The sequence below is a fragment of the Orcinus orca genome, chromosome X, assembly GCF_937001465.1.
Source record: "Orcinus orca chromosome X, mOrcOrc1.1, whole genome shotgun sequence".
In the NCBI taxonomy this organism is placed as follows: Eukaryota; Metazoa; Chordata; class Mammalia; order Artiodactyla; family Delphinidae; genus Orcinus; species Orcinus orca.
The window spans coordinates 9,991,686-10,013,366 of NC_064580.1; the positions used below are offsets into that span (position 1 = coordinate 9,991,686).

The window sequence follows — 21,681 nt, forward strand, 5'->3', positions numbered from 1 at the left end:
TGCGGCATGTGGGATCTTCTCGGCCCAGGGCTCAAACCCATGTCCCCTGCGTTGGCAGGTGGATTCTTAACCACTGTGCCACCAGGGAAGTCCAGAGCCTTATTAAGCCCCCTCACAGGCCACAACAGGGCTTGTGAATTGTTGGCTTGAGAGCCACGACTACCTAAGTCCAGTTCAGAGATATGAGAAAGTCATGAAGAATAGATCATGAGGTGCCTGTGGCTGCCATGTCAACTGGGATAATAAGGGGAGAAGTTTCCTCTGGAAGTGTCGATAGTGTTTTTGTAAAATGTAGCACATTTAGCCATAAATGGTGTAGAGAATAGCGGTGGTAGAGAGAATCCTTTGGGGATGTGGCATTTCAGGGTTTTTAAGTACTACTGAAAACACTAATTACAGATTGTATGAGTGAGCTTTTGGTGCATAACAAACATCCCCCAAATTCAGTGTCATGCAACAATCATTTGTTACCCATCGTTCAGCTGGCTCATCTAGGTTGAGGTGCTGGACAGCTCTGCTCCACTTGGCTCCTCACTGAGTTGCCGGCTCTGGTCTGTTCTACATGTGTCCGTTCCAGAGCCCAAGCTGAAAGGGTGGCAGCTGCCTTGGGAAGGTCTTCTCATGGTGACAAGAGAAAAGCAAGAGCTCGTGCCCAGCTAAACAAGTGTGTTTTGCTTGTCACATCTGGCCTCAGCCATGTCACATGCTTTGGGCAACGAGATGTTAGCAGAGTCAAGGGGTGGAGAAGTACGTACTGTGTCCAGTGGGAAGGCACTGAAAAGCAGTGTGGCGTCCAGTGGCAAATCACATCCTGGGGAGCAAATGAAGATAACTCAGTCTGCGACCCACACCAGGGCTACCAAGATGAGAATATTATATATTGATGCTTAATGCTCTCATGGAATCACAGCTGCCCATCCCTGAAAGGTCACACCAACAATGACCTTCTCCAGCAGAACTGAGGCATGTATGTTTATTTATACTCCTTTTCATTCCAGTCTTAACTACCCAGGGGTCCCACCTGCTACCATCTTCCTAGATTCTTTAACTCTACACCAAAGGGAATGGCTTCTAAATTTGGTTCTTCCTTCCAGAATCTTTCTACTCAGCACATATTCCAAAAAAGGACCTCACTGGCTCTAATGAGTGCATGGTAAACTGAAATTACTTTACGTTTTCTTACAGGACACATTTTACTAGTCAAAGTAATTCTTTGTGATACATTGGATGTATCAGTCTTTTATTTCTGCTGAGGAAGAAAGCCTCCCAGAGTTCAAAGAAAGCCCTTTCTTTTTGTCGTGGGGAGTTAGGCAGCAGGATTCCCATCATTCCTTTTGAAATGAATCTTTCAGAAATAGCAAGATTGCTCATTCGATCTCAATGGACACATCTTCCATCTCAATTAATGCACTCTGGATTTTTAGGTCAGAGATTTCTGGCCGATCTATGTGTGTTTGTTGGAGAAGGTTGGGGCAGGGGCTGAAAGTTTGTGTAGCTCATCAGCTGTATTCTTCAAGGCTCAGCATCAGAATTCACTGAAGCATGTTCAGCAGGTAAAAAAATGTTGCTTTTTCAGCTCATTATAAAAGTACTCAAATGTTTATCAAAAATATTGCAAGGAGAGAGCCAAAAGGTACTTGCCTAACACAAAGAACAGAATGATGTTTCATGGGGGAACATTTTAATGTGGATCCTTTCTTACTGGAAAAGAGACAGGGATTGATTATTTTTAGATAATGTATTCTGAAAATATAACCTGTTTAGCAAGAATATGATAATGCCATTGGAAGGTTATCCTCAAAGTGCAAGCAAAACAAAAAGACTTAAAAAACCATAAATGAAAAAGAAAATACTAGAACAGGCAGCGAACACATCATACGCACGTGCTTGTAAGTCTCAAACCTTGTTGGGGTGGGAAAGTGATATGGACCAAGGGCAGATTCTCTGTTGACACAGAGGACGGCAGCACCTGAGGTGAAGGGGCCTGCTCCTGGGTCTCACTCCCTAAAAGGGATTTAGTGCTTCTCACTTGCCCCATGACCCGGACTCATTCCCCAGCCCTAGACTCCAAGGTCACTTACTAGTCTTTGAAACATGGCGGAGGAAAACTTACTACCCGTGATTCAGTCGCTAGAGAAGCCTAGATTTTATTCTTCTGTATTCTGGTACTGTTTTGCCTCTTGCGTATCAATATATATTTGCGTTTCCTGTGTCATTGAATTTGACGTGATTCTTCAGATTGAAGTCTCAGAGCTTACCTGGGATTTGTGAGGCATCTCACCGAGAGTGGGCTATAGGCAATTGAAACGTTGAGTTTGTCTTCATATTTTAAGGTTGAATGGGTTCATAATGTCTGAAACATATGCCTTTCTGTTCATTGCCCTCAAGAGATGAAAATAACAGCTAATGCTTTTTGAGTGCTTCTTATATGCCAGAGAGTTTGCTACCTGCTTGACATTTTATTCATTCATTTAATTTTCACAATGATCTTATGAGGTTGTTTCCATTATTATCACCACTTTGCAGATGAGGAAACTGAGGTGCAGGATGATGAAGTTATTTGTCCACATCACACTGCTGGGAAGTGGTGGGACCAGGATTCGAACCCAGAGAGTCTGGCTCCACAGTCTCATTCCAGACTACCACACCAGTTCTCGTGTTGGCCCCATACCTGGGCATTTGTGTGTTTCCTGTACAAACTGTGAAGCATTAGCTCCAGAGAAAATGTCTCCTGCGATTTGGATCCATCGAGACATGGGACTTGCATTAGATAATGTGCTTAAAGGTCCATCTCCCTGGGACCGTCCTGTGTGTGCAGGAAGAAGGTTCCAGAGTAGGAGTCCTACCCCTGCTCTGTCAGAGTGGCTTCCAAATATGTTAAAAGCCCAATGATTTCTTGCCATATCTGCCCTCACCCTGGTCCAAGCCACCATGATATTTTGTCAGGATTGATGCAGCGGGCCCTGAAATGCCGTCCCTGCTTACCCGTGCTCCCTCCTGTCTGTTCTCAGTATGGCAGCTATCACATCACTTCTCCACTCAGAACCTTCAAACAGCTTCCTGTTTCACTCACAACAAAACACAAAGTCCTTCTAAGAGCCTGTGTCATCTTCAGCCCATCATCACTTCTTTACCACTCCCCTCACTGTCTCCACCCTCCCCCCACCACCAGCTGCCCGGCCGTCCCTTAGGCATGATCTCACAGGCATAGCTCACCACAGGACCTTTGCACTGCCGAAATGCCCCTCCCCCCCAGACATTTCCTGACCCCTAGCATGATCTCACAGTACCCTCGCCTGGCAGCTCTCCAGCCTTCCTCCCTGCATTGTATTTCTCCTTAGTACTTAAAATGACCTGATATGCCATATGTTTTACCAATTTATTAGGTTATTCCCTGTGTCTGCACACTGGAGTGAATATTTTATTTTTTTATTCTGCTTTCGTTCCTGTTGTACCCCCAGAACTGAGAAGCCAGTGGGGATTCAATAAACATTTGTTGACTAAATGAATAAATGAATGCATTATAGAGTTGTTATGGAGAATTAAATGAACTAACATATGGAAAGCATCTCAGAAAAGGCTTAGCATGAAGTTAGTGTTTAATAAATATCAGGTATTAATAAAATAATATTGTAATACTCATTAAGTGAATGATGAATTAAAAATTGGAGACCATTACTTTATCATGTAGTGGAAAGAGGATAATCTATCTAGAGACGCTTTGAATATTTTAACTTACATTTGCAATGGATGCTAGGGGAGGTAGTCAGGGACATCAGTCAAGTCCCCTTTTCCTATTGTCCAGAAGGCACTAGAACACACCCTTCCCTGGGCAGGTGAATGATCCCCAAACACTGCTGCACTTTGGAATCACCTGGGAAGTCTTTTTAAAAAATTGATCCAGGGGCCTCCCTGGTGGCGCAGTGGTTAAGAATCCGCCTACCAATGCAGGGGACACGGGTTTGAGCCCTGGTCCAGGAAGATCCCACATGCCGCGGAGCATCTAAGCCCGTGCGCCACAACTACTGAGCCTGTGCTCTAGAGCCCACGAGCCACAACTACAGAAGCCCGCGTGACACAACTACTGAAGCCCTCACTCCTAGAGCCTATGCTCTGCAACAAGAGAAGCCACCACAGTGAGAAGCCCTGGCTTGTCACAACTAGAGAAAGCCCGCACGCAGCAACGAAGACCCAATGCAGCCTAAAGTAAATAAATTAATTTAAAAAAAATTGATCCTGGCTTCCACCCCTAGATAGTCTCATGTGATTGGTCTGGGATGAAACCTGGGCATTAGGGCTTTTTAAAGCTCTCCAGGTGATTCTAATATGCAGTAAAGTTTGGGAACCACTACTAGAAGCTTTTCACAGTACTGGCAGCAGCATGGGGACTCATCTTCCCTAGTCCGGCTCTACAGGTGGAATTGAGAGTTATGCCAGCCAGAGTTTGATTCTCTGTAATGCAGTTCCTACTACCATTAGCAAGTCACGTCACCTCTACAACCTTCATCATTCAGAATGCCTTCTGTGGATTCTGGTGCAAACTCAGAGCTCAGGGCCAAAAAAATGTGGATTTCCCCTCCCTTTTTTCCTTTGTTCCCTCTGGGGAATAAAAGGAGAGACTCATTTCCAAATGTAGCTAGAGTACAGCACACTCTTGTTACCGAGTCCAAGCTCGCACTGCTCACCGCACGACAGGCCAGTAGATCAAGAGAGGAGTTGTTGGGGCAAGGAATAGCGACTTTATCTGGAAAGCCAGCAGACCGAGGAGATGGTGGACTACTGTCCCAAAGAACTATCTTACTCGAGTTAGAATTCTTTTGTACGAAGGGCGGAGGGGGTGCGTCTGGTTATTGCAAACTTCTTGGTGTGAGAATCCTTTGTTCTTATATTGGTCTGGTCACAATGTTCCTATAAACCTCCAACAAGGCATTTGTTGTCTTCTGTTCTGCAACTTTTAATCTGTATATAAATGGGAAAGTGTTGTACCTTTAAAGGTCAGAGCCTTGAGAATGGGCTATCCTGTATATTTCAGGCTGTAGGCAGCATTCTTTTACAAAGGTGCAGAGGCAGCATGACTAAGCACAGACAACAGAGCACAAGGGTTAGAGCTGAAGGAATAGATCCAACATGGAGTCAGTTTGTTCTTCTCTGTTACACTCTGAGATGGAGCTGTCTTACAGAGGAGACAAGAGAACAGAGCAGTGTCCACGACCCCCCAGGTAGCCCCACTCTCTCTCAGGCATACACAGCCGGGCCTGTTTTAGGCCTGTGAGAAATCAATGTGGAAGGTCAAGTTCTGCCCAGCAGGGCCCGCTGTAGGAGTATGAGAGGTCCTCCTGGTGTCCTAGTTCCCAGCCCTGACTTCCCCACCTGTTCCCTGTGTCTCAGTCCCTCCCGCCCAGGGCCCCATCTGCAGCTCCTACCCTGGACGCTGGGGCTCACCCTACATAGGTTCTGCTGGTTTAATCAGGGTTTTGAATTCTTTCCTTCAGACTGCCAGGCCTCTCCATGTGACCTTCTGCCCACCTGAGGTCTGCCCACCTCCCTTCGTCCCAAGTGCGTGCGCCACCATGGTAGCCATGTCTACTCTCTGGGTCCAGACAAACGTCTACAATTTCACAGAAGACAGCCCCTGCCCCTTTGGCCCTATAGCACCACCACTCTGAACCTGGAGGTTTCTAGAATGGTGGTGAGACACTGGGGATAGCACCCTACCAAGGCCAGCTTCATGGGCTTGTGACCCATGCAGTCACAGAAGGCCCTGGGCTGGGTTTCACCTTCTGCCGTCTTGAAGTTCTTAATCATGTTGGAAGGAGGGCCCCTGCATTCTCATTTTGTACTGTCCTTGCAAATTATGTAGCTGGTCAAGCACGTGACAGAGAATCAGAAGACCTGGTGTGAATCGCACCTGGCTTACACCTGAGAAGCGTTTGACCTTGGCCCAGTTATTCTTCCTCTCTGGGCATTTACAAAGAGGAGGTGGGCGGGGTCAAACTCCGTCTATCTCAGCGGCTGTGAAGATGAAATAAGGTAACAGATGAGTGTCAGCACGTGGCACACAACGGGTTCCTTAGCAACTAACACTTCTCTTTTTCCTAGTGTTCCAGATCACAAACTGCTAAATCTAAAAGACATTTCCTTCCTTTCTGTTTCAAAGGGATTTTAAACTTTTATTTTCCTATCCAGCGATATATGCCAAAAGGACAGATTTAGCGGGTTTTCAATGATTTTTCTTAACTCTTACTCATTACACTGGAGGACAATAGGATTCCTCCTTCTCTGTCCTTCTTCATTACATTTGAACAATATGTTGTCCAGATGGCATATGGAGTAGCATCTTTCAAGGTATTTTTAAATGATCTTCTTTTACTTATTGAAGAAGATTAGTGGGAAAAAAATTGAATTAAGCCCGTGTCATTGAAATAATCTTGGCTTACATATTTAAGGAGATTTCTAGTGTTCAAACTAATAACTGTTCCCCCAAAGAAGTCTGCCTGGATGATGTGCATGAGTGAAGACTTCATTAAGAGTCACCGAAGTTGGTTTTCAACCCAACTCTCTGGCATACCAACCATGGGCCCTGAGTAACAATAAGCCACTGTTTTGATCTCAGTTTCCTCCTTGGCAAAATGCAGATAATAATACCTGCTCCGCTCCTTCATTCTCAAGGTTGTTTTGTGGATCAAATGAGCTATTCGTGGAAGCATTTTGAAAATTTTTGAATGCTGTACATTTTTCAAGTTTGGATTATCGATAAGACGTCCGATGTTTAAGTGTTAACAAAAAGATTCATTTAAATCATTTGAAAGTCTCTCTGGAACAGAAATGCCAAGAGTTAGTTCTTCAACTTCTTTGGAAACGGGGACTGTATTTGACACCAGGATAACCTGTTGCCACCAAAACGATCCCCATCACTTCAATTTCACTGGAGCCAAAAGCCGTATGCGTTACCCACTAAATGTCCAGAACCCTCTGAGGTTCTTTCTCAGCACATCAGTTATAATTTGATAGTTTTCCACAAAGAAATATCTTTTTCTCTATTTAATTCAATTATTTATTGAGAATCCACTACGTGCCAGGCACTGTTCTAGGCACCTGGGATAAATCAGTGAATGAAACAAAATTCCTTGCCATCACAGAGCTTACCTCCTAGTATGGAGAGCAGAACAATGAAAATACGCATCAAAATAAGTAGGTTCCACAGCTCGTTAGCAAGTGATTAGTTCTATGGGGGGGGGGAAAAAGTAGAAGAGGGTGAAGGGATCTGGCTGTGGGGAGGCAAGGCTGCGATTTTAAAGCATGTGGCCAGGATAGTCCTCTTTCAGAAGCTCACATTTGAGCAAAGACTTGAGAGAGGTGAGGGTGGGCCATACACACATCTGCAGGACAAGCATTTCAGGTTGGGGGAACAGCCAGTACAAAGACCTCAAGCGAAAGTGGGCCTAGAGTTTTCAAGGAAGAAGGCAGCCATGTGAGAAGCATGACAGTGGGCCTCCCCACATCTTCCCCACTCTCTACCAAACAGAGAAGAGAAGGTTTTACAACTAGAGAGGATGCGGTCGCCGGGCCATTGCCAAACACGTACACTGATGCCGAGTTTCTCTCCTATGTGCTTTTCCCACAGTCACATGACACAGGCAATCCCATTTGACGACCCTCGGTTGGAGAGCTGCCAGATCATCCCTCCGGCTCCTCGGAGGGTGGAGATGAGGAGGGACCCTGTGCTGGGGTTTGGTTTCGTGGCAGGGAGTGAAAAGCCAGTGGTCGTCCGCTCAGTAACACCAGGTAAGCACGCAGCCCCAAGGCTCGGTCTCTGGGACCATCCACCACCCCCTACCAGCATGACCACTGTTCCATTTCACAAGCTTCATACTGCTCTGTTTCAGGCTGTGGAGTCTAATTGAGTTTTCCCATCACCTGGATAGAGCCAGACCACCAGAGGGACAGAAATGGCTCTGCAAACGAGGTTTTAAACTTCCTAATCCATCATATCGCCAGACTTAGGAAAACACTGATCCATCATTTGTAACCATGGAAATGACCCACTTCTTAATGTCTGAATGCACACGTTAAGAGGCAGGCACGGTGCTGTTTTCAGTAAGCTCCCGACAAACTCCTTAGTGAAAAAGCAGAAGGTTGTGTTTAAGTTTCTCTAGGATTTAGATCAGCGGTCCCCAACCTTTTTGGCACCAGGGACTGGTTTCCTGGAAGGCCGTTTTTCCACGGACGGGGCGGGGGCATGGTTCAGGCAGTCATGTAAGCCATGCTTCAGGCGGTAATGCAAGCGATGGGGAGCAGTGGGGAGCGGCAGATGAAGCTCCACTCGCTAGCCCGCCACTCAGCTCCTACTGTGTGGCCCGGTTCCTAACAGGCCGCCGACCGGTACCAGTCTGCAGCCCGGGGGTTGGAAACCCCTGATTTAGATCATTGGGGTGGTTGGATTCTTTTACAGAGATGTGCTCCCCTCCCTTTCCACTAGAGGCAGAATGTATTTCGCCACCCCATTGCTGTTGGGCTGGACCAGGTGACTGACTTTGGCCAATGGCATGTTAGCAAAGATGACATAAGCAAAGGCTTTTGTAATATGCTTGTGGAGTTGAGCTCGTTTCTTGGGTTTCTGCCACGGCCATAAGAGGAGTTTCCCTGAAGTGGCTATTACCCCTTCACAGCCCGAGCCCCAAAATGAACACGTGGGGCAACCAGCCTGCAGCCTAGAGCTAAGTACAGGCTGACCTTCAGTGTACAGCACAGCTGCCCAGCCCAGCCTGCCCTTGATCAGCCAATCCACAGTCATTCGAAAGACCCATAAGCATGAGAGGAAACCCTACTGGGTTTTGGGGGTGTCTTGTTATACAGTAAATGCTGCCTGATACAGTGTGTGGCACATCTCTTAAATTCTACCATACGGTCAGATAATTAACGTACTTGTTCTCAGTCATTCTCAGTATATAGATGTTCCACCATCAGCGCAGCTGAATGTAGTGGACTATGATGCCATTGCCTGATGTGGGCCCCTTTGCCTTCCAGAAACAGTGCTCTAATGTTTATTTATTATATGTATTTATATACTTATTTTAATGGACTTGTACTGGATTTCTTTTCAGACAAAAGGAAAGTATCTTCTATGCTGTCTTTCTCCGGGATTTTGCAAATCAGTAACAGAGTTCAAAAGTAAAACGCTGTAGTCAAGAGCGCAGACTATGGCGTCAGACCCCCTGGGTTTGATGGACTTGAATCCTGCCTCTGCTCCTTATTAGGTTTTTTTTAGCTTCCGTGATAAGTCCCCTACATTTCAGTTTGATGTAACTTCTCTATATCCTTTGGATAATGAGGATCATAGTGTCTACCTTCTAGGGCTAAGGGAGGGAATGAAATGCATTGGAAGGGTGCCAGGTACATACTTAGTCCAGGAATGTTTATTATTATTATTATTATTAAACTCTAAAATATTTGGTCAGTTGAGTCTGTCAGTTAAGGGAAATGAAAGCCAACTAGTGAGCTAGTATAGATTATTAAAGTTGATTCCATTTTTCCTCATTTTGACACACTCTGCCCGAGGGCAAGCACTGCAAATACAGTCAACGCCTTTAGGCTTGTGCAGGAAAGCGTAAGTTCCCTGTTCACTCCTACCGCTGCCTCACCACACAACTTCTTACTTTGTCTGCTGAGCTTTTTATTTCATTAGCTATAGATCATAGTTGTTGAACTCAATGCAACTGAGAATTTTATTCTCAAAAATAAAAGAGATTTGTTGTTTTTTATAATAATGAAATAATCCATATGCTTTCCTGAAAAAAGGAAACAATGTAGACAGTATAGAGTTTTTTAAAAAAATCACCTGAGTTTCTACTACTGAGAGTTAACCATTATTAACATATATAGAGAGAGCATATATATAGTAGACAGTTTTGTGCATACATTTGCATATAGTATGTATCTCATATACATATAATGTATTACATGTATATATATGTATATGTGTGCATACACATATTTTTTTCCTAAATGGTGTCCCATTTAGCGTGCAGTTTTGTAACAGTGGGACACTTTAACATCTCTGGTTATGGGATTCTCCAAAGTGTATGTCCTCCCCAGAGCCAACTGGAGATTTGGGTCTGGTTTTTCGCTTTCTTGTATTTATCGCCTTATTATTCCTTCATCCTTTTCCCTTCCTTGCCCTCAACTTTCCTCAGAGTCAGACTCTCTCACCTACTGTTCGACAATTTTGAGAAGAATAGAAAAAGTGCAAACTAAGGTCAAAGAGCACTGTTTTCAGTCATGTTTATGAGTGAAAATGCTGGTCACATAAACTGTGTCTATCATAAAATGACTCTACTGAGTGATTCCAATGATAAGTGATTCCAATGGTAAGACCAGATTTTTCTATAGTAGACAAGCCAGCTTTCAGAGTAAAGGGCATGAGCGTTCTCTGAAGTGTGCCCCTGTTTCATGTTCTGGAAGGAACTGTGTATTGCTTCCTCCCATAATTCTTGCTCAAACGAGAGTATTTCCATTTGATCAGAAGCATAGGTCAAATGTAAGACGAAACCCTGTTCATCTGCACATGGTTTTCTCATCAGAGGACTAGTTAACATCACTCTCCAAACAGTTCAGACTTTTTTCTGTATTTGACCAGCATCTGACGTCTAACCATTTCTTTGACTGAATTTGAGTCATTGCTCATATGTAATCCAATCGTCATCAAAACTCCCTCAGGTGATTGTCAGAATTCCTTATGTGTGCAAACACTGAAGGTGTTTAGAGTTCCCTCATCTTGAAATGAATATGAGTTCCATATTCTGGCTGTGAAGTGTTCGCTTCAATTACTAAATGAAGTAAAAGTGATAATATTTGAAAGATAACATTTCAGCTGTGCCTAGTATCCAGATAGACCTCTGGAAATAAAATTAAAATCCCAGTACCATATAGCACCAGATCAGTATTGGGGAGTAATTCCATTAGACACGTGAAGATAATCCATATTATCGAAGCATTTGTTTTTAGGTCTTATTTAATACAGATGTGTGCTTCATGCAGCTGTGTCTTTATGTGTCAGGAGACCTGGCAGTGACCAGTTTTTGAGTTATAGGAGCAAGTTCAAAAGAGATGTTGGCCACCTTGAACTTGGAAGTGTCCACAGACCTAAGCTGACATCCAGTTCAACCCTTCCAGGCAATTCTTTCCCCTTTGTGAGCCTCAGGTATGTCATTATATGCAAAGGATTATAGCATTTAGAGAGGTTACTAGTTAGAACACTTAGCCTGTTGCCTGGTACACAATAAATGCTCAACAAATATTCGTTCTCTACCTCCTCCTTGGAAAAACATTTGGAAGAGGCTGTGACGGATCAAGACAAAAACATGAGTCCTCTGTGGTCACACGTGAGCCCCGCCACAAACATCCCAGCACAGTCCAAACCACAGAAATGACCAAACGCCCTCATCTCCTAGCTGACACAGGGGACTGCTGCTTCTTTACCAATGCCAGCTTCCTTCCTCCCACCTTTTAGGCAAGAATTATTAAAATGCTCATGATAGAATTACCCCCGCTTGCTGAGAGCAAAGCCCCACTTTTTTGAACCCTCCTCCCCAAGCATGTAAGTCAAGACCCAATCCTACAAGTCCTTCCTAGCACCCTCGTGTTCAGCTGCCTTACGGGCCACCACAGAGTGCCATTTCCCTGGTTGTACAGAGTAAGTAAATGCAACTGTGTTCAAATCCAGGTGTGCTCAGGTGGTCGCAACTCTGGCTGCCGGGGGTCAACTGACTGGCTACCTGTCGGGGGAATACCTTCTTCTAAGGGTCCCGATACTCAGGGTGTGGTCAGCTGGCTGGCAGCCTCAGCAGCCCCTGGGATCTTGTGAGACATACATTATGTCACCCCGCACCCCTCCTCACCTACAGAATCGGTCTGCAGGGCAACAGGGTCCCAGGTGATTGATTCATAAGCCTGTTACAGTATGGGAAGCATTGCCAGTCTCAGCCTTACCTGAGAAGTTTGAGAGGAATGTTGATACCTGAGTCCTACCTCCGGAGCTTCTGATGTCATTGGCCAGGGTGCAGCCTGGGCCCCAGGAGCTTCTGCAAAGCTTGCCCCTTCCCGGTTCTGTCTAGTGTGGAGAAGGACGATGGAGAGAACACCCATTCTCTGGGTGGGTTTTGTTTTTGCTGAGAGCACCCATTGCTCACAAGGAATCATGACAGGGAGAGGAGGCTACAGATGGATGGATGACCAGTGGTCTGTCTTCTCACCTGCTCTTCACTCTCATTTGTCTCCAGGTGGCCCCTCTGAAGGCAAGCTGATCCCGGGAGATCAGATTGTAATGATCAACGATGAGCCGGTTAGTGCCGCGCCGAGGGAACGGGTCATCGACCTGGTCAGGTAGGCGACTCACTCACTGGGGCCCCGTCCGGTGGCTGTGCAGCTCTGAGACCTCACCCCACGGAGGAAGCGCTTCCCATGGGCCACTTCGGGGCAGAAACACCAGCTGACACGTTCATCTTGAAAATGCTGTTGGCACTGCCCTCTAATGTAAAAAACCAGGCTAAGTAAGCAGAGACACGTACTTGCCCACTCTGTTAACATTCGGGGTACATAGGCTGAATGAAACAGTCCTATTTCCATTGCTCCATCCAAGGGCTGCATTTTGGTTTCCTTCCAAAATTACTAACACGTTGATATTCCATAATCAAGGAGATCAGCATGCAGTACTTTTCTAAACATAATCCCATGGATACACAAACATACAGTTCACCGATTTTTCATGCTTGACTGATTCATTACTGAATTTTGAAATCTTCAACAAAGGAAAAAGGATCATTAGGTCAAAAGTAGGACAGTTTTGAAAATGTGCTTGGTTTATTGGTTTAGTTTCAGTGTAGATGTACATCATTTGTTATGTGATATTCTTACGGGGGCGCCAGAAATGTATTTTATGTGATGTTAAAATATTGGTCAAGAATCTTCTTCGAAGCCCACCAGAGTTATACTCCCATGGTGAATTTAGGACAAAAGGGGTCTTTAGAAGTTTTCCCGATGAAGCTGTGTCTGTTGGATGCGTGGACCCCCTCATGCTGCGGGCACTGGGGGATACTGACTGGCTTGCGTGGCATCTGTCTTTTATAAATGGATCTTTTGAGGCGAGATGGAATCAGAAGTTAAGGCTCTCAGAACACTTCACACCGAGAAGGGGATCTTCGAACATTTATGCTCTCTCATAACAAAAGGTACCTCTGTACCCTGAGAAAGGCAAAAAGTAGAGTATTTCTGGGGTTTTCTGGAGAAAGTTGCTTTCCCAAGCCTAGTTCAGCTTCTGCTTTACACTGAAGTGCTGGATGGTCACACCTCCTGGGAAGAACTGGGACAAGGGTGAGAAGACAGAGAAATAGAAATAGAGAAGGCCTACTTCTAGGGTAACCGACCGTCCCAGTTTTAGCAGGGAAGGGCCCACATCCTGAGACGGCCCTCTGCCCCCAGATGGTGGGCCTGGTCACCCTACTTTAGTGTAGGCTCCAGAGAGTGGAGCCCTCGCAGCTGGCTGGCAAAGTGCCTGTCCTCATTGGGGCGTCCAAATCTCTAAAGGAAGTTCCTACATGGGAGCGGGCCCTGCGCCTCGTGTTGGGCACCCGGGGGCACTCACCGCCATTCTTCCTGGGGACCAGGAAGACAAGGGTCAGGAGCGATGCCGCATTTTGTGCCCTTGGGAGGGAGCTGCAGTGTGACCCACTGGAACCACTTCTCTCTTGAGATGTGTGTGGGTGTCAGTGGGAACACACCTCGTGCGGGGGCGGGCTCTGAGCCTTATGTGGGCTTGCATCCTGGAGCGCCATGCTGGGGCTGACGACAGGTTGCACGGTCATCGTGTTGTCCCCTAGGCACACGCTTCTGTGATCAGTCCTATTGATTTCTGTGCTCAGAGGATGACAGAAGAAATAAACTATCTCTGTTTGTGTTTGCCGTGACTGAATTGCTGGCTGCAGGACAGAAATGGAGAAAAAGCCATCTAAGCATGTGATCATGTCCTAGCCATCCTTCCAGGGCATTTAGAAAGATTTTTTTTCCAAAAGAGATTTTCCCTTCTGGTTTAACGCATTGTGGAAGAAAATGGCATCTCTGTAAACAGAAGTCTCTATCGGACTTTTTATGTAATGGAGCTCAATGAAGATTTGTTGGATAGATGAACCAATTAAAAGAAGGGAGAGCAGACAACAGCTTGTGGTCCAAATCCAGACTGCCTGCCACCTGTTTCGGACAGCCCAGCAGCTAAGAATGGTTTTTGCAATTTTTAAAGAGTTGGGCCAAAAATAAGAGAATATTTTGTGACACAGAGAAATCATATAAAATTCAAATTTCAGAGCCCATAAATAAAATTTTCTTGGAATCCAGCCACACCTGTTCATTTACATATGATCTAAGAAGGCCTTCTCCCTGCCGTAGCAGAGCTGCGTACTCGCAGCAGAGAGCTGGGGCCCGCAGAGACAGAAATGTTGACTCTCTGGCCTTGCCTGAAAAGGTATGCTATACCCTGCTTTAGGAAATATTAAGGTAACCAATCACATTTTCTTTGGTTAAGTCAGATTTAGATTAAAACCCCAAATCATATACACAGAGAATTTCTCTCCGGATGGGGTTGTGATTAAAACAAGATTCCCACATACTTGATGACGGGGTTGTGTTTGAAATGGGTTGGCGTGGAAATCATGCATGCTTTTTAAGCAAGTACAGAAAACTCTCTTGCCCTTGTCACAACCCGTCCCCTCCCCATCCCCGGAGTTGGGGAGAGAGAGCTGAGCCCTCTCTGGGTGAACTGTGGCTTCTCTGATTAGCATTGGCTGTCGCCTCCCTTCACGTCCCCAGTACCTACGTGCTGGCTCTTCTGTGAGGCTCATCTGTGGGTTCTTTGGTAGCAGGAGAGGAGAGTACCCTCTTGGCACTAGCTTTCCTACAAGACCTCTTGGGTACGGCACCAGCCAGACCGGCTATTCTTCAAGATGTCCACTTGACCTCATCCCAGAGGGGACGACGTGAACTCTCGTGGCCTTGCGGCCTTCTCACAGCTCCATGGTTCTCCCCAACCCTTTCCAGAAGGAGAGGGGGAGAGGAGGAGGTGGCTGGCAGTAGCTCATCACTTTGGACCTCCTCTTAGAAAGTTCTGGCGAATGCCATTTGTTTGCAGTTGACTTTAGAATGTGGTCTGAGTGTCCCTTGGCTGGTGTCTCACTGCTAGGTGACAAGGACACAGTTTGAATCAGGAATGATGCTTGATGTTGTAGAATCAGGTGACCTGGATCCCGAGTTCCGTGAGAGCAGAGACCTTGTCTGTGTTGTCCTCTGCCATGTCCCCACAGCCTGGCCCAATGCCAGGCCCATAGGAGGTGCCCACTAACGATGTGTTGAGAGCAAGTGTGCTCTGAAGAGCGCTCTTCGGAAATGACCGATTTAGATGGTTTTCCCCAAGCCCTCCTGCAGCTGTTCTGTGAGTTTGAATGTCAGCTAATGAATCCATCCCTCAGAAAAACATTCATTTTATTCACCGGTTTATCACACGTTCTCCGGCACATACTATAGATGCAGGCCACCAACCTAGGCACCCCATCCATGGGGACAGGTGAGCCAAAGCCTTCAGGGAGCTTACGTGACACCTGTTCAGGTGGGACCTCTCAAGACGGACAAGTCCCCCATTGGCCACTTGAGGGAATTGTCAGATTTGAAAGGATTTTGCTGGTGATAAAAACACATCGGCCCAGATGCTACTGAGGTGGTGAACACGCCATCCTAAAACTTACTCCCTTTTAATCTCAAGGCAATAAATTTAACTTTATAAAAGTAACAGGGTGCTTTATTTAACCAAATAAATCTAAGTCCAGTGATACAGTGCAATTCACACAGGTGAAATGCAGCTGGTGTGGAGTTATTGTGTTGAAGAGCAGATACCTTCAAATTCATTGAACCAGAATTTTGAAATAATGTATTTCTTCTCAATAATGAAAAAGTTAATCCATTAGAAAATTTTCCTGTGCCTTCCCATCAGTTTAGTCATCTATCTGCCGTATGTATACCAACCTGAAAATTCAGCTCTTGTAAAATAATCTCTTTTTTATTAGGCTTCTCAGCTGATATTAACATCTGTATCTTACACAAGATAAAGTCCCTTCCAGTTTGAAAAAATGTCTCATTTTCTTAGGCACTGAGGGAATTTGGGAAAACACTCATCATTTTAATAACACTATCAAATCCTCTCTTTAAAAATTGGCATCCGTTTACTTGCCTACGTGGTTTGGTCTTATTTTGTTCTTTTTTTTCCCATTGCCACATCTGCTCATGGATCATTTTTTGGTTCCAGATACATTTGTGTTTCTTTGTGGATTATTTTTCTTATCATTCGGCTGCTCTATTGTAAATTTTTTTTTTCTTGAGAAAATGAAAGAGTTTCTTGGAGACCAATTTACTGCTATAGTAACCACATTTGGGTTTTTTCATGTATCCTCAAAAAGAGCTATAATTGCTGCACTGAAATTAGATGAGTTCTGTTCATTTCATAGTTTTCTAAATTTTTAACTCTAACTCATACTTTGTAGTGGTGGAGGAGTGAAATCTTTGAAGAATTCATGCCCTTTGCAAATTACCATATCTTTCTTCTTTAGAAGTATCCAGGGATAATTTCCCTTGGCTTTTCACTAGACAAGTTAACTTAAAACAGTCTCCAAAATTTTATTTTTAAAAACTATAGCGTATAATTGCTCATGGACATTATGATTCATGCTCCATCCCCCGAGGCTAGCCAATCTAATTAAATTCATTTTTAAATTTATTTATTTAATTAATTTACAGTGCTCACAATTAGTGAGTATTACCAAGTAGCAAATGTCATGTAGAGTGCTGGGAATGTATAAATACCTAAAACATGATTCCTGCCCTCAAGGAGGAGACTTCTAGTTAATTGCACCATATTTGGGGGGCGGGTGGTGTTGGGTGGGAATGTTTGGTAGGGGTGGACAAGGACACGCAGGGATGTAGTGATGTGGTAAAGGGTAGCCACTGGCCCAGTGTGGAAGGGCAGGTTTATGCATGGAGAGAGGGTCGTAAAATAGATCTTCCCCTTGTCTCTGGGAGCCCCAGACCCTCCTGAAGGACACTCCCTTTCCAGCTGGCAGACACGGAAATATCCATTGCCCAGATGCCGTCCTGGACCACAGTCTCAAAACTTCCTCCCGCCGTCCCTCAATCACCTCATCAAGGCAACAGCAGAAATCTGGCTCACGTTAGGTGGGAGGTGCTAGTCTCGGGATTCGGGAGCCACCTGAGAATCTGATAAACACCATGGACTTATATACCTCCACCCAGAAAACTCCACATGTCTACATAGTCTTGCGTGTAATATCAGAACGTTCCTTGACACCCCCCCGCCCCCCGAGGCCAACCCCAGTTTCAGAGCCCTAGCAGCTGACTCTGGAAATACTGGCTCCCTTTCCATTGTAGCAGTAGAAGCTGAGGGCTGCCCACCCCATAATAAGAAGGCCCAAGGCTTGAACTGGAAACTAGTTCCGCCTTCTCCCCTCCTCTGAAATGGGGCAGCTAACTATTCCTCCATCTGTCTTCTCTCATCACCTAAGCTGACTATTCCAGGTGATCTAATTAATGAGCAGTGCTATAGCTATGGCCCCATCTACACAAGGTTGCCCGCATCTCTCACCCCTTCTCTACTAATAACCTGGAATTGGAGAGCTTTTCTTGGGAGCAGTAGGGTTCCTCCGATAAGAAAGTAACTATAAGAAATAAAAATAGATGATAAATTACTAATCACTACTTAAATTCACAGAGGATAAGAACACTAGTTTTTAGTAACATTCCTTTTACCTAAGTAACTGATATACATAAACACATGCCAACCAATGTGAAATATTCATTTTAAGACCAGGAAGATTATTCGGGAGGACTTGTATTTTCCTGGAACACTTACGTCCCTACAAAAGCAATGAGCCAACTCACTTCTACAATCAAGATCAAAGCTTTGTGTGTAACTGTTAAGGGTAACTTTTTGACACTTAAAAATATATATTATTATAATATATAATATAGTATAAAGTAACATAAATATAATAATAATTGTTATTATCCCAACTAATAATGATGATGAGATTTAACATGTCTTAAGTCCTTGTTATATGCTAAACCTTCTGCTAAACACTTTTCCTTAGTGTTAAGACCAGCTATACTTATGTGGTATATGCTTACCATGCCCTGTCCTGAGTACTTTCTGTGTATTAAAACTCATTCGATCCTCACAATGGTGAATGGGTACAATGCTTACCCATTTACTCTAATTTAAAGATGGGAAAATTGAGGCACAGGGAGGGTAAGGGATGTTCCCAAGATCCCATGGCTAGTAAGAGGTGGCGGGAAACCCAGTCTGGCTCCTGAGTGAATGCTCTTAACCCGACCATCATGTGTAGTCCTCACAAGAGCGAGCAAGTACTGTTAATTGTACTCACATAACAGAGTGTAAACTGAGGCTTAGAGAGGTTGAAGGAGTTGCTCAACCTGGGCACTTGCTCAGGGCCTGGAGGGGGGCACACAGTGGGAGTTGAAGAAAGCCAATACAACTTACTGGGACCAAGCTGGCTATCTGGCATATCAAGTCCTTACTTGGTGGGCCCAGCAAAGAACAGAGCTGGAAATGAGCTCCAGAACCTGGGTCTTAGTGCCTTCACCCCATAGACAGCTCCACTCCAATTTTGGATTAGACAAAAATAGCCTGTCTCCTATTCCAGGTTGGCCAAACGTTTGCCTTGATTTTAGTAGAAAGCACTCAGGAGTACCTGCTCGTTGAGGTCAGCGGGAGCCTGGCAAGCTTAATAGTGAAATAAGCCATTTAGAAGGGACCCATCTAACAATGAGATCTGTCTTTTTGTCAGTCCCTCCTCATCAGAATGATAATGGAAAGTCAAATCAGATCATGTTCCAGGAGCACTGTGTCTGCAGAAGAATATATTCGGAAGGTCACCTTCCTGTATAATTTCAGCTGGGCTTAGATGCCTCACGGTGCTGCGTAGTAAAAAAAACAAAGCAAAAACATCTACGGAGCATCTTGCACATAAAATATGCATGATGATATATGATATAATAAAGCCTTATTATAGTAAAACCAGCAAGTACTTTCAGTGGAAACACAAAGGAACAGCCCCTTGGTATGCTGACACTACAGATTGTGGTCTCACCTAATACAGACTTGCAGCATACACATTTTCTGACAATTGGAAATTACAGATCCTGGGGAGAAAGAAGTCGGCGATTCTAGAAGATGGAAAATGTGGGAAAACGTTCTAATGTGGATAGTGTAGAAAAAAGGATTTGAGTCCATAGTTCATAAAGGTTATAATGACATATAATGATGAAAATGAATGAGAAAAATGACTTCACCCAGATTATTTTAATGTCCCTTAGATTTTCATAACCATCTCCCACTCTCTCATTAAATCTCTCCATTACTGTAGATACTTTTATGTGACTCATGTATGGAAAATAAATGTTGGAGATGGAAGAAGCAGAAAAAAATTTAAACTAGGGCATGTTTTCAGTTATCTCATATGGTTGACACTACCGCATGTCTTACCTTGTATTAACTTAACAAGTACCTTACTTGTATTAAGAAAAAAAATGGAGGAAGATAATTATTGGCCTTACGCCGTGTTCCTTTAGAACTACAAATTTATAAAGTCTTCCATGCCCTTTGTATAAGTAGCTGAAAAGAAAAAAAAAATATCTTGGTGAGCCTGTGATCAGAACATGCTTGGGATCAAGGTATAAGCCTCATTCCCTAGAGATTTTAGTAGAGGGTCTCAGGTACTCAAAGCCAGATCCTGTTTTTCTGTTTGTTTGTTTTGTTTTTTAATTATTTATGTATTTATTTTTGGATGCGTTGGGTCTTCGTTGCTGCGTGTGGGCTTTCTCTAGTTGCGGCGAGCGAGGGCTACTCTTCCTTGCAGTGCGCGGGCTTCTCATTGTGGTGGCTTCTCTTGTTGTGGAGCATGGGCTCTAGGCACGCAGGCTTCAGTAGTTGCAGCACTCGGGCTCAGTAGTTGTGGCTCGCAGCCTCTAGAGCGCAGGCTCAGTAGTTGTGGCGCATGGATTTAGTTGCTCCGCGGCATGTGGGAACTTCCCGGACCAGGGATCGAACCCGTGTCCCCTGCACTGGCAGGCGGATTCTTAACCACTGCACCACCAGGGAAGCCCCCAGATCCTGTTTTTACAGGCAGCACAGTGGAGGGTGTGGTTGGTAAGAATCTCAGGCCATATACTCAGATGTGCAAGAAGTGTATTGTTATTTATCTGTTATCTGTAATAATCCAGATTTTATTTCAAATCCTTATCCTAGTATATGGTCAATTCATCCCATTTTCCATGGTGCTGAGTCTACATTTGGGGGGAGGGGGTGTAATGGGAGGAGGCACTGGGAGAGGTGAAGTGTGTCCCCTGTTTGGCCACGTCGTCCATCTCACTAGAATTCGCTGAGATATCTTTGTGCCCATCTGGTCCACCTTTGATCACTCACGTAGGCAGGGAATCTACTGTGTCATTCCTTGTCCACTGCTGTCAACCCTTCCGAAGCCATGTCTCTGTCATCTTGGGTGCACTTGCCCCTCCTGAGCCATACTGGGACACTGAATAATTCCAGGGCTAATTCCCTCCAGGATCTTGTCACCTTCCGGGTTCTGACTAGGAAAGAAGACACCGTCGTTGTGTTCTTTAATCCCACAAGGCTTTGTGGAGGTTCCTAAGTGACTTTTCCCAGAGGATCAGCTTCTCAAAAGAGGGGGAGCACTCCTGTCCTTTCCCAGGCACCCACAAGTTGGTGCTCTTCTGCTCGCCCCAAGACTCTCTCCATCCCCCCCAGCCTCTCACTAGTCCCCGTTCTGGAGAGGAGGGAGCTTCACTCTCATTTATTGAATATCCTTCCTAGCCCTGAGCTCCTGGAACCTATGTATTTCTCTACTTTCTTCTGTAACACCCCTGTCCTGCAGTGATGAGTGTTTTGTGGTCTGGTCAAATGGTCAAAGAAATAGAGCTGACCAAACAGAGCAAAGAAATGGGCCTGGAGGTGAACAGCGGTGAATATTTCAAAATATTGTCCTGCTACGCATTGAGAAGACATATGGTGTAGAGATCAGAAGAATCTGAATTCAAGTCCTGCCTCTGCATTAGATTAACTGTGTGTGACCTTGGGCAACGACTTAACTTCTATATCCCTCAGTTTCTTGACCTATAAAATGAAGACCTACCTCATAGCATTGCTGTGAGAGTTCAGTAAACCACAGTGAGTAGAGCTCTTAGCAGGGTAAGAGCACATGAGGAACTCTTCGTAAATTTGAGTTACTGTTGTCTTTGTCCAGGTCACCATCAGCATCATCACTTAGAATTTGCACTTCTAAGTCTTTGTCTAAGGGTCGAAGGAGGTAATGTACAGGGGCGTGCTTTGTGACTTGTCACCAGCTGGTCTCTGTGTGTCAGATGCCGTCATTGCTGCTCCTGGGAGATTGGAGCACAAACCCGGAAGTCAACCAAAACCAGAGAGGATCCTGGGTAGAAATCTCATCTTTTAGGTTAAAGATAACTTGGGAAACAATCAAAAGCCCTGAAACTCAGGGTTTGCAAGGGCATCCAGGGCTCATCCCGGGGGTGCTA

General features: G+C 44.9%; 1 protein-coding gene across 4 annotated transcripts in view; it reads left to right on the forward strand.

Annotated features, from left to right (window-relative positions):
- Positions 1 to 21,681, forward strand: part of FRMPD4 (FERM and PDZ domain containing 4) — a 542,080-nt gene that overhangs the window by 434,043 nt on the left and 86,356 nt on the right. For all 4 annotated transcript variants that reach the window (XM_033415080.2, XM_049704911.1, XM_049704909.1 and 1 more), the window contains exons 3-4: positions 7,625 to 7,785; positions 12,279 to 12,381. In XM_033415080.2, coding sequence (XP_033270971.1) covers positions 7,625 to 7,785; positions 12,279 to 12,381 — 264 coding nt within the window. The remainder of the gene's footprint in view (positions 1 to 7,624; positions 7,786 to 12,278; positions 12,382 to 21,681) is intronic.